Genomic DNA, 13,883 nt, shown 5'->3' with positions numbered 1-13,883 from the left:
TTTAAACCTATATTGAGTACTCCTGCCCCGAGAGCAGCGCGTAATGCACTAAAATAACAGTGATTTAAACCTATATTGAGTACTCCTGCCCCGAGAGCAGCGTGTAATGCACTAAAATAACAGCGATTTAAACCTATATTGAGTACTCCTGCCCCGAGAGCAGCGCGTAATGCACTAAAATAACAGTGATTTAAACCTATATTGAGTACTCCTGCCCCGAGAGCAGCGCGTAATGCACTAAAATAACAGTGATTTAAACCTATATTGAGTACTCCTGCCCTGAGAGCAGCGTGTAATGCACTAAAATAACAGTGATTTAAACCTATATTGAGTACTCCTACCCCGAGAGCAGCGTGTAATGCACTAAAATAACAGTGATTTAAACCTATATTGAGTACTCCTGCCCCGAGAGCAGCGTGTAATGCACTAAAATAACAGCGATTTAAACCTATTGAGTACTCCTGCCCCGAGAGCAGCGTGTAATGCACTAAAATAACAGCGATTAAACCTATATTGAGTACTCCTGCCCCGAGAGCAGCGCGTAATGCACTAAAATAACAGTGATTTAAACCTATATTGAGTACTCCTGCCCCGAGAGCAGCGTGTAATGCACTAAAATAACAGCGATTTAAACCTATATTGAGTACTCCTGCCCCGAGAGCAGCGCGTAATGCACTAAAATAACAGTGATTTAAACCTATATTGAGTACTCCTGCCCCGAGAGCAGCGCGTAATGCACTAAAATAACAGTGATTTAAACCTATATTGAGTACTCCTGCCCCGAGAGCAGCGTGTAATGCACTAAAATAACAGTGATTTAAACCTATATTGAGTACTCCTGCCCCGAGAGCAGCGTGTAATGCACTAAAATAACAGTGATTTAAACCTATATTGAGTACTCCTGCCCCGAGAGCAGCGCGTAATGCACTAAAATAACAGCGATTTAAACCTATTGAGTACTCCTGCCCCGAGAGCAGCGTGTAATGCACTAAAATAACAGCGATTAAACCTATATTGAGTACTCCTGCCCCGAGAGCAGCGTGTAATGCACTAAAATAACAGTGATTTAAACCTATATTGAGTACTCCTGCCCCGAGAGCAGCGCGTAATGCACTAAAATAACAGCGATTTAAACCTATTGAGTACTCCTGCCCCGAGAGCAGCGCGTAATGCACTAAAATAACAGTGATTTAAACCTATATTGAGTACTCCTGCCCCGAGAGCAGCGTGTAATGCACTAAAATAACAGTGATTTAAACCTATATTGAGTACTCCTGCCCCGAGAGCAGCGCGTAATGCACTAAAATAACAGCGATTTAAACCTATTGAGTACTCCTGCCCCGAGAGCAGCGTGTAATGCACTAAAATAACAGCGATTTAAACCTATATTGAGTACTCCTGCCCCGAGAGCAGCGCGTAATGCACTAAAATAACAGTGATTTAAACCTATATTGAGTACTCCTGCCCCGAGAGCAGCGCGTAATGCACTAAAATAACAGTGATTTAAACCTATATTGAGTACTCCTGCCCCGAGAGCAGCGCGTAATGCACTAAAATAACAGTGATTTAAACCTATATTGAGTACTCCTGCCCCGAGAGCAGCGTGTAATGCACTAAAATAACAGTGATTTAAACCTATATTGAGTACTCCTGCCCCGAGAGCAGCGTGTAATGCACTAAAATAACAGTGATTTAAACCTATATTGAGTACTCCTGCCCGAGAGCAGCGTGTAATGCACTAAAATAACAGTGATTTAAACCTATATTGAGTACTCCTGCCCCGAGAGTAGCGCATAATGCACTAAAATAACAGCGATTTTAAACCTATATTGAGTACTCCTGCCCTGAGAGCAGCGTGTAATGCACTAAAATAACAGTGATTTAAACCTATATTGAGTACTCCTACCCCGAGAGCAGCGTGTAATGCACTAAAATAACAGTGATTTAAACCTATATTGAGTACTCCTGCCCCGAGAGCAGCGTGTAATGCACTAAAATAACAGTGATTTAAACCTATATTGAGTACTCCTACCCCGAGAGCAGCGTGTAATGCACTAAAATAACAGTGATTTAAACCTATATTGAGTACTCCTGCCCCGAGAGCAGCGTGTATTGCACTAAAATAACAGCGATTAAACCTATATTGAGTACTCCTGCCCCGAGAGCAGCGCGTAATGCACTAAAATAACAGTGATTTAAACCTATATTGAGTACTCCTGCCCCGAGAGCAGCGCGTAATGCACTAAAATAACAGTGATTTAAACCTATATTGAGTACTCCTGCCCCGAGAGCAGCGCGTAATGCACTAAAATAACAGTGATTTAAACCTATATTGAGTACTCCTGCCCCGAGAGCAGCGCGTAATGCACTAAAATAACAGCGATTTAAACCTATATTGAGTACTCCTGCCCCGAGAGCAGCGTGTAATGCACTAAAATAACAGTGATTTAAACCTATATTGAGTACTCCTGCCCCGAGAGCAGCGTGTAATGCACTAAAATAACAGTGATTTAAACCTATATTGAGTACTCCTGCCCCGAGAGCAGCGCGTAATGCACTAAAATAACAGTGATTTAAACCTATATTGAGTACTCCTGCCCCGAGAGCAGCATGTAATGCACTAGAATAACAGTGATTTAAACCTATATTGAGTACTCCTACCCCGAGAGCAGCATGTAATGCACTAAAATAACAGCGATTTAAACCTATTGAGTACTCCTGCCCCGAGAGCAGCGTGTAATGCACTAAAATAACAGTGATTTAAACCTATATTGAGTACTCCTGCCCCGAGAGCAGCATGTAATGCACTAAAATAACAGTGATTTAAACCTATATTGAGTACTCCTGCCCCGAGAGCAGCGCGTAATGCACTAAAATAACAGCGATTTAAACCTATATTGAGTACTCCTGCCCCGAGAGCAGCGCGTAATGCACTAAAATAACAGCGATTTAAACCTATATTGAGTACTCCTGCCCCGAGAGCAGCGCGTAATGCACTAAAATAACAGCGATTTAAACCTATATTGAGTACTCCTGCCCCGAGAGCAGCGTGTAATGCACTAAAATAACAGCGATTTAAACCTATATTGAGTACTCCTGCCCCGAGAGCAGCGCGTAATGCACTAAAATAACAGCGATTTAAACCTATATTGAGTACTCCTGCCCCGAGAGCAGCGCGTAATGCACTAAAATAACAGCGATTTAAACCTATATTGAGTACTCCTGCCCCGAGAGCAGCGCGTAATGCACTAAAATAACAGCGATTTAAACCTATATTGAGTACTCCTGCCCCGAGAGCAGCGTGTAATGCACTAAAATAACAGCGATTTAAACCTATATTGAGTACTCCTGCCCCGAGAGCAGCGCGTAATGCACTAAAATAACAGCGATTTAAACCTATATTGAGTACTCCTGCCCCGAGAGCAGCGTGTATTGCACTAAAATAACAGCGATTAAACCTATATTGAGTACTCCTGCCCCGAGAGCAGCGTGTAATGCACTAAAATAACAGCGATTTAAACCTATATTGAGTACTCCTGCCCCGAGAGCAGCGTGTAATGCACTAAAATAACAGCGATTTAAACCTATATTGAGTACTCCTGCCCCGAGAGCAGCGTGTAATGCACTAAAATAACAGCGATTTAAACCTATATTGAGTACTATTACACTGACAGCAGCACAAAATACATTAAAAATAACAGCGAAGGCTTCTAGTTTCAACTAGCCTAGAAATCTAGACGCACCCTAGCGGCAGCAAAAATAATTTCGCAGCAAAGTGTGGTCTAGCAACTCTCCGTTGGCTTTTCGAGCTGGAAAAACCAAACTCTGGTCAGGCCAATCACATCGTGTATAGAGTTGGTGGGCGGGCTTAACAATGACGGCAGAGATGTGACGGTTCCGCGTGATTTCCATAGGTGATTTCCCTGCTAACGTTACTTGAAAACAAAGAAGATGCTGCTGGCGAACAGCGGTCTTTCGAATCGGATTTGGCGTGACTCTGGAGGACTTGGAGTTAAGAGAACGTAACTTGAGTCATTCTTAAAAAAGGAAGATGTGATCGGAGTTTTGACGATCGGATACGGCAAAAGTTTAATATACCAAGGCAAGGCAAGGCAAGTTTATTTATATAGCACATTTCATACACAATGGTAATTCAAAGTGCTTTACATAGAAGAAATTAAAATAATCAAAAGAAATCAGAATAATTAAAACAGTTTAGAATAAAAGATAAAATACAGAAATAATCACATGAAATCAGAGTAATTAAAACATAAAATAAAATACAGTGCAAACAGTCGGACGAACAGTCGCACAGTTCTCATTCACTAAATGCACAGCTAAACAGATATGTTTTGAGTCTGGATTTGAATGTGACTACTGTAGGAGCACATCTGATCTCTTCTGGAAGCTGGTTCCAGCTGCGGCTGGCATAGTAGCTAAAAGCAGACTCGCCATGCTTAGAGTGAACCCTTGGTATTTCTAGCCGATGTGATCCTAATGATCTGAGTGATCTGTTGGGTTTATATTCAGTGAGCATATCTGCAATGTATTTAGGTCCTAGGCCATTGAATGATTTATATACCAGTAATAATACTTTAAAATCAATCCTAAATGTAACTGGCAGCCAGTGTAAAGCCCTGAGGACTGGTGTGATGTGTTCATATGTTCTGGTTCTGCTCAGCGTTCTGTATGAGCTGCAACTGTCTTATGGTCTTTTTGGGAAGGCCAGTGAGAAGTCCATTACAATAATCCACCCTACTGGTGATGAAAGCATGCACAAGTTTTTCTAAGTCTTGACTGGAAACAAAGCATCTAATTCTAGCAATATTTTTCAGGTGATAGTATGCTGATTTAGTTATTGCTTTGACATGACTACTGAAACTAAGGTCTGACTCTAGAGTTACACCCAGATTCCTGACTTGATTTTTAGTTGTTTGACCCCTAGACTGAAGGTATGCGTTCACCTTGAGAACTTCATCTCTGTTTCCAAACGCAATGACTTCAGTTTTGTCTTTGTTTAACTGAAGAAAGTTTTGGCACATCCAATTGTTTACTTCATCACATTACTTTAACAGAGAGTTAATGGGGCTGTAATCGTTAGGCGATAGGGATAAGTAGAGCTGTGTGTCGTCTGCATAGCTGTGGTAAGCGATTTGGTTCTTTCTCATTATTTGGCTCATTGGGAGCATGTACAGGTTGAATAGGAGTGGCGCAAGAATTGAGCCTTGAGGGACTCCGCATGTCATGGATGTCCACTCAGACTTATGGTCTCCTATACTCACATAATAACCTCTGCCTCCTAAGTATGACCTGAACCATTTTAGGACTATCCCAGAAAGCCCGACCCAGTTTTCCAGCCTGTCTAGAAGTATGTTGTGATCGACAGTGTCAAATGCAGCACTGAGGTCGAGTAGTACCAGCACTGATAATTTGGTTGTATCAGTATTTAAGCGAATATCGTTTATTATCTTTGAGCGCGGTCTCTGTACTGTGGTGCGGTCGGAAACCAGATTGAAAATTGTCAAAGTATCCATTTGAGCTTAAGAATTTGTTCAGCAGAAGATCAAGAAAAAAAGAGGCACTTTATTCGAGATTTCTCCTCTAAATGAAGACGCAGATAATTTACCATGTATGTCTATACTGTGTTTTATACTATAATCTCCTGTCCCTGAGACAGATTTATTGTGTGAGTAAAATATAGGCTACTTGGCAATAAAGAATTATGATTGTACACATTTCTCCGCCTCACGCATGCGCGAGTATTTGTGTATTTTCTTGCTAAATATTTTTCTCACTTCTTGAATTTTTTCTTGTTTGTTATAAATGTTGTGTCCTACTTGAATACTTATTTAAGAATTGTAGGCCTATATTTGATTTAAATGATAATTTGGCAATAGTGACACCTAATAGTGACAGAAAATTATTAATGCTAGTAGGGTACAGGTCGTGTGATTTGATTATCTGCGTGAACACCGAAAAACATGGTGTTGCACACAAATCATTAAAGAGATGTAAAATTAAGAGTGTTTGGTCAGAAGATGTCTCCTGATTGGAAAGCACATGTTTGAAGCTTGATTTTTAAAAATGAAAACTTTTATGTGAGCCGTTATGAGGTGATGTGGCCATGAATGTGTGCTCTGCATTTCACCCATCTAAATGAACACACATGTGAGTATTGAACACTTTTTTGTCAGCTGAAATTTCTTGGAAAGATATTTTTGCCGTGTTGGTCTCTCCCCAGGGAAGGCCTCCTTCCATTTTTCCTCTGTACTGATAAAACGTTGTCGGGGACATAGATTTTTAAGGCCAGACAAGTTTGTTGAGGTCAATTTGTAAAGAAAGCCTACACGCCTGTGCACATATAAATATGCAAACGTGCAAACCTATAGACTAAACCCGAGATGCGCTTGTGCACACGGTCTGCGTTTTCACAGATTTGCGTTTTTAAAGCTTGCGCAGAGATTTAAAAAAGAAAAAAAAGGGGGCACTGTTTTGTGCGGATGAGCCGGCCAAAAGTGTTGAGGGTTTTCTGTTAGTACTGTGTCGTGTTAGCACTGTGTCCTGTTAGCACTGTGTCGTGTTTGCGGCCCCTTAATAATTTAATAGTTAATAACTGATCTTTGCAACGGAAGTGAATCAATCAATCAAAACTAACATTAGCTGAACAATAACTTTATTCAAGAGCTGCTGTAAAACCAAAACAATCTTACTGTAATTTCCTATTATCACTGTAAAGCTGCTTTGAAACAGTCAATATTGTTAAAAGCGCTATATAAATGAAGGTGATTTGACTTAAATAATTTAAAAAATATAAGAAATGTATTACATTATATATTTCTCTATATATGTGTGTTTATGCTGCATGAGTAAATATAAGTGAATATATTTCACATGCAGTACCATATCTGATCACATATACATCTATATATTATGAAGTGTTTTACTGAATATAAAAATACATACATTGTGATATATTAGTAAATATATTGTCAAATATTTTTCAATATATGAAGAGTGGCAATTCCTCATGTATTATTCAATATATTGTAATATATTAACACACTATATTATTCTGTATATTTTCAAATATACCGTTAAACAATTTAATATATTGATCATTCATATATGGGAAATATATTTTTTTTTCATAGGGGAAGTACATGCAGAAAAGTGTGTTCAGCGGCTTCTCTAAAGTTACGAGAGTCTCAGCAGGTCGACAGCTCATTTCACCACAGAGGAACGGAGACGGTGAAGGGTCTGGAAATACACTTTGTGCTTCGATGTGAAGGACAAACAAGGCGAGTAGATATTAAAAACTAGCCATGATGTTGATGTTGAAGCATCAGATGTGATCATCATCTGAACACTGAACCGTTTCAGATTCCTGCGGTGAATGAGGATCATCAGATCCGACCTTCAGATCCCTGTGTGAAACAGATTCAGATTCAGCTGAGATTAATCTTCATCAGCTGTACGTCATCATCATCATCATCATCTGTCTCATCTCTGAGATGATCATGTGACGCAGTGAAATAACTCTTTCTCTCAGTTTGATTCACTCACCTGTTTTCTGTATGATCATCAGTCTGACAGAAGAACCGCTTCCCTCTGAAAACATCTGACAACACACTGACACTTATTATACACACTATTATATTCTGCTTATTCAGAGACATCTAAACTTGAGATTTCCTAATCTTAGATGCTAAATTAAATCTGAGACGTCATTGACTGCTACAGAGGTCAAATCATAAATTATATTTTCATCTCTTTGTTTCTTACACCAAAATCTATTCAAATATATATAAATTCATACTCTAGAAAGCTGTTCTACTAAACGTGACAAAATCATAAAATAATCTGATCAAATGAATGTAAATGTGATTCACGATGACCTGAGCTCTTGTGAACTAGTGTCAGATGTAAAGACTGAAGTATGACGTTATAAGATCAGGCTGGACTCACCTGAAGATCCTTTTACGTAGTATAAAACAGATGAAGATGAAGATGAAGATGAAGAGAGCAAACAGCCACCACAACTGATCTATACAAGTGATCAAATATCAAATCAGCTGATCTATAATGATAATCAATATTAGAGTTTATGTTTAAATCTCTTGATGTTTTACCTGAGATCTGGAGAGACGGAGTCACTTCATTCAGAACATCTTTAAAACACACAATGATCACAAATATCAGACAATATGACAGAAAACATTCACACTGGATTGAGTCTGAATCAGATCTGAATCAGTGTTTTATTAGTGAATTAAACACATTTATCAGCTGAAACTCACTTGAGTTTGGAGTCGCTGTAGTTTCATTCCACACTGAAAAACACATTCACAATCATCATGATTCACTTACAGAAGATTCAGTTTAACACAGAGTTTGATCTGAATCAGGACACACTGATCTTAGGGATTTACAGATATGAACATTTTGGCTGATACCGATAACCAATTGTTCTTTATATTTGAAAGCCGATAACCGATATATTGGCGGAAAAATCTACATTTTTGAGAGCCTGATTACGAAAACAAAAGTCTCACCATTAAAAGCCGAGGACACAATTATGATGTTCTCATGTTCATTTTCTGTAGCCGATATGACAGACTTGCGCTGCACATGTTGCACTTTACTGTATTTTCCTTTTTGAAGTGATTCCAATCATATTTCAAGCAATTTAAAACCATCATGTTGAACAGTGCGCATCTGAAGTGTCTCAGCTGAAGGAAATAATACATTATTTATCGGCTTTAATATATCAGCAAAATTTACTTATCAGGCTGATACAGACTATATTAAAAAATGTACATATATCGGCCGATACCGATAACATTAAATCTGTAAGGACCACTATCGTCAAATACTATTGACAAATTAGCATACAATTTGGATTGGCGGTATAGTTCTGTTCTGGGCGAGAACTCCTGCGCATCCATGCAGCCTAGCATGGATAAGAGCAGCAATAACCCCCCTTAGGGTAAACACAACAGAACCAACATGAATGTATTGCACATATTATTAATTCAAGATTTTAATGTAAAACATAATTTGAGAATTTATTTTGATTCGAGTGAATCAGAATGCCAGATCTTGACTGAGACAGGAGGAGCTGGGGAGGGAGCAGGGTAATCCTGACTGAGACAGGTGGAGCTGGGGAGGGAGGAGGGTAATCCTGACTGAGACAGGAGGAGCTGGGGAGGGAGGAGGGTAATCCTGACTGAGACAGGAGGAGCTGGGGAGGGAGGAGGGTAATCCTGACTGAGACAGGTGGAGCTGGGGAGGGAGGAGGGTAATCCTGACTGAGACAGGTGGAGCTGGGGAGGGAGGAGGGTAATCCTGACTGAGACAGGAGGAGCTGGGTAGGGAGGAGGGTAATGGGGAGGGAGGAGGAGGAGCTGGGGAGCTGACTGACACAGGAGGAGCTGGGGAGGGAGGAGGGTAATCCTGACTGAGACAGGAGGAGCTGGGGAGGGAGGAGGGTAATCCTGACTGAGACAGGAGGAGCTGGGGAGGGAGGAGGGTAATCCTGACTGAGACAGGTGGACCTGGGGAGGGAGGAGGGTAATCCTGACTGAGACAGGTGGAGCTGGGGAGGGAGGAGGGTAATCCTGACTGAGACAGGAGGAGCTGGGGAGGGAGGAGGGTAATCCTGACTGAGACAGGAAGAGCTGGGGAGGGAGGAGGGTAATCCTGACTGAGACAGGAGGAGCTGGGGAGGGAGGAGGGTAATCCTGACTGAGACAGGAGGAGCTGGGAGGGAGGAGGGTAATCCTGACTGAGACAGGTGGAGCTGGGGAGGGAGGAGGGTAATCCTGACTGAGAAAGGTGGAGCTGGGGAGGTAGGAGGGTAATCCTGACTGAGACAGGAGGAGCTGGGGAGGGAGGAGGGTAATCCTGACTGAGAAAGGTGGAGCTGGGGAGGTAGGAGGGTAATCCTGACTGAGACAGGAGGAGCTGGGGAGGGAGGAGGGTAATGCTGACTGAGACAGGAGGAGCTTGGGAGGGAGGAGGGTAATCCTGACTGAGACAGGTGGAGCTGGGGAGGGAGGAGGGTAATCCTGACTGAGACAGGAGGAGCTGGGGAGGGAGGAGGGTAATCCTGACTGAGACAGGTGGAGCTGCGGAGGGAGGAGGGTAATCCTGACTGAGACAGGTGGAGCTGCGGAGGGAGGAGGGTAATCCTGACTGAGACAGGTGGAGCTGGGGAGGGAGGAGGGTAATCCTGACTGAGACAGGAGGAACTGGGGAGGGAGGAGGGTAATCCTGACTGAGACAGGAGGAGTTGGGTAGGGAGGAGGGTAATGGGGAGGGAGGAGGAGGAGCTGGGGAGCTGACTGACACAGGAGGAGCTGGGGAGGGAGGAGGGTAATCCTGACTGAGACAGGAGGAGCTGGGGAGGGAGGAGGGTAATCCTGACTGAGACAGGAGGAGCTGGGGAGGGAGGAGGGTAATCCTGACTGACACAGGAGGAGCTGGGGAGGGAGGAGGGTAATCCTGACTGAGACAGGAGGAGCTGGGGAGGGAGGAGGGTAATCCTGACTGAGACAGGTGGAGCTGGGGAGGGAGGAGGGTAATCCTGACTGAGACAGGTGGAGCTGGGGAGGGAGGAGGGTAATCCTGACTGAGACAGGAGGAGCTGGGGAGGGAGGAGGGTAATCCTGACTGAGACAGGAGGAGCTGGGGAGGGAGGAGGGTAATCCTGACTGAGACAGGAGGAGCTGGGGAGGGAGGAGGGTAATCCTGACTGAGACAGGAGGAGCTGGGTAGGGAGGAGGGTAATACTGACTGAGACAGGTGGAGCTGGGGGAGGGAGGAGGGTAATCCTGACTGAGACAGGAGGAGCTGGGGAGGGAGGAGGATAATCCTGACCGAGACAGGAGGAGCTGGGGAGGGAGGAGGGTAATCCTGACTGAGACAGGAGGAGCTGGGGAGGGAGGAGGGTAATCCTGACTGAGACAGGTGGAGCTGGGGAGGGAGGAGGGTAATCCTGACTGAGACAGGTGGAGCTGGGGAGGGAGGAGGGTAATCCTGACTGAGACAGGAGGAGCTGGGGAGGGAGGAGGGTAATCCTGACTGAGACAGGTGGAGCTGGGGAGGAAGGAGGGTAATCCTGACTGAGACAGGAGGAGCTGGGGAGGGAGGAGGATAATCCTGACTGAGACAGGAGGAGCTGGGGAGGGAGGAGGGTAATCCTGACTGAGACAGGTGGAGCTGGGGAGGGAGGAGGGTAATCCTGACTGAGACAGGTGGAGCTGGGGAGGGAGGAGGGTAATCCTGACTGAGACAGGAGGAGCTGGGGAGGGAGGAGGGTAATCCTGACTGAGACAGGTGGAGCTGGGGAGGGAGGAGGGTAATCCTGACTGAGACAGAAGGAGCTGGGGAGGGAGGAGGGTAATCCTGACTGAGACAGGTGGAGCTGGGGAGGGAGGAGGATAATCCTGACTGAGACAGGAGGAGCTGGGGAGGGAGGATGGTAATCCTGACTGAGAAAGGTGGAGCTGGGGAGGTAGGAGGGTAATCCTGACTGAGACAGGATGAGCTGGGGAGGGAGGAGGGTAATCCTGACTGAGAAAGGTGGAGCTGGGGAGGTAGGAGGGTAATCCTGACTGAGACAGGAGGAGCTCGGGAGGGAGGAGGGTAATGCTGACTGAGACGGGAGGAGCTCGGGAGGGAGGAGGGTAATGCTGACTGAGACGGGAGGAGCTTGGGGAGGGAGGAGGGTAATGCTGACTGAGACGGGAGGAGCTTGGGAGGGAGGAGGGTAATCCTGACTGAGACAGGTGGAGCTGGGGAGGGAGGAGGGTAATCCTGACTGAGACAGGAGGAGCTGGGGAGGGAGGAGGGTAATCCTGACTGAGACAGGCGGAGCTGCGGAGGGAGGAGGGTAATCCTGAATGAGACAGGTGGAGCTGCGGAGGGAGGAGGGTAATCCTGACTGAGACAGGTGGAGCTGGGGAGGGAGGAGGGTAATCCTGACTGAGACAGGAGGAGCTGGGGAGGGAGGAGGGTAATCCTGACTGAGACAGTTGGAGCTGGGGAGGGAGGAGGGTAATCCTGACTGAGACAGGTGGAGCTGGGGAGGGAGGAGGGTAATCCTGACTGAGACAGGTGGAGCTGGGGAGGGAGGAGGGTAATCCTGACTGAGACAGGTGGAGCTGGGGAGGGAGGAGGGTAATCCTGACTGAGACAGGTGGAGCTGGGGAGGAAGGAGGGTAATCCTGACTGAGACAGGTGGAGCTGGGGATGGAGGAGGGTAATCCTGACTGAGACAGGTGGAGCTGGGGAGGGAGGAGGGTAATCCTGACTGAGACAGGAGGAGCTGGGGAGGGAGGAGGATAATCCTGACTGAGACAGGAGGAGCTGGGGAGGGAGGAGGGTAATCAGCTCCTGAGAAATGCGACAGTTGCTGATAATAATGAAGGAGATTATATATGAATACAGTGATGTTGTATTCCTATAGGAAGAGGATCAGCTGAGAGTCACTGATGATGCGAGCTCGACTAACGTGTCCTGCCAGAACTGACGCTGCGCTTGATAAATGATCATATATAGGCCGATATATCGCGCATCCCTGATTGATGCATTTCACTGAAGTGTCTCTCACCTCTGAACATGGTCTTGATACTGTGATGAGACTGTGATGAAAGAAAGAAGCATTAGAGAATCATGTTAATGAAAGATTAAATATGAAAACTGAAAGAATGATGTGTTGAGAGTTGATTTACTCCTGAAGCGTCACAGATGATCTCATGATTCAGATTCACACAGCGAGAAGTAAAGAGACGATCAGATGAGACTGAAATAGCAGGATCCATCAGTTTTTCAGGATCTGTTGGATCTGCTATCAGACGCCCGTCCTGAATACACCAAACACAAGAGGATCAATTGTGAGTGTGTGTGTGCGTGCATGTGTGTGTGTGTGTGTATAATAGTCACCTCTGAGAACCAGCTCTGCTCACAGTCAGTGTGTGTGTGTGTGTGTGTGTGTGTGTGTGTGTGTGTGTGTGTGTGTGTGTGTGTGTGTGAGTGTGTGTGTGTGTGTGTGTAATAGTCACCTCTGAGAACCAGCTCTGCTCACAGTCTTCATTGAGTGTGTGATTCAGTAAATCAGAGGGAAGTTTGAACATATACCCCTCATCAGTCTCAATCTCTCCACAGGACACACTGATGTTATTCATGTTTCAGAGGAAGCTGTTATACAAATCACAAACAAATCATTGCATATTATATTGCATGACAAGTGTTTTATTAGAGCAAACATCTAAAAACGTGTAAAAAGGTGCAATGATGTGCATTTACAGCGTCGGAAATGTTAGTCTCATCTTCTGTCATTGCTCTTATTTTAATCATTAGGTTCTTTTCTATGATAATTATACTGTCCTTGCAATGAGTTGCTTCTTCAAAGCTCGACAGTTAGCTAACAGTGTAAAGTTCTCCAAAAAAGACACAAGGCATAACTTTTCTTGGGTTCGACGAAGAAACTTTACTTTTCTTATTATACTGTAAAACTGTAACAAAGAGCAAAAGACAAACAGAAATGAGATAAAAACCAATACAGATATCTAAAGTACACAATTTGTAGCAACAGAATGGTAAGTCATAACTAATAGCCATGCTGCTAACTATCAATTTAGTCCTTTGACATGAGAAAACTCCAATAAACAAAAGATATGCCAAGTACAATTACTTTTAATATTTTTAGTAATATGTACAGTACTTACGGACAAATAGTATCCAAGGCAACAATGTAAAAGGAAAAAATGCAGCAGGAGAAAACAGCACTGGCGCTTTGCTCTGCAGCACACTCTAACTGTTGATGGAAATTTACCTCAGAAAGTGAAACTTAAACTAAAGCTGCAATTGCTGGTTATCCA

General features: G+C 44.1%; 1 protein-coding gene across 1 annotated transcript; it reads right to left on the bottom strand.

Annotated features, from left to right (window-relative positions):
• Positions 1 to 4,063: 4,063 nt before the first annotated feature.
• On the bottom strand, positions 4,064 to 13,827 carry LOC143713927 (uncharacterized). The gene is made up of 9 exons (XM_077204897.1): positions 13,731 to 13,827; positions 13,065 to 13,200; positions 12,735 to 12,866; positions 12,614 to 12,644; positions 8,298 to 8,330; positions 8,130 to 8,168; positions 7,966 to 8,044; positions 7,564 to 7,618; positions 4,064 to 7,424 (listed from the first exon to the last, which is right to left on the bottom strand). The coding sequence occupies exons 2-8, from the start codon at positions 13,185 to 13,187 to the stop codon at positions 7,582 to 7,584; spliced, it is 474 nt and encodes a 157-aa protein (XP_077061012.1). The 5' UTR covers positions 13,188 to 13,200; positions 13,731 to 13,827; the 3' UTR covers positions 4,064 to 7,424; positions 7,564 to 7,581.
• Between the last annotated feature and the right edge of the window lie 56 nt (positions 13,828 to 13,883).

This window comes from Siphateles boraxobius, unplaced genomic scaffold (assembly GCF_051911475.1).
Source record: "Siphateles boraxobius isolate OS27281-9 unplaced genomic scaffold, OSU_SipBor_1 523, whole genome shotgun sequence".
Classification (NCBI taxonomy): Eukaryota; Metazoa; Chordata; class Actinopteri; order Cypriniformes; family Leuciscidae; genus Siphateles; species Siphateles boraxobius.
The sequence above is the reverse complement of the archived record's forward strand: the minus strand, read 5'-3'. Positions and strand labels throughout refer to the sequence as shown.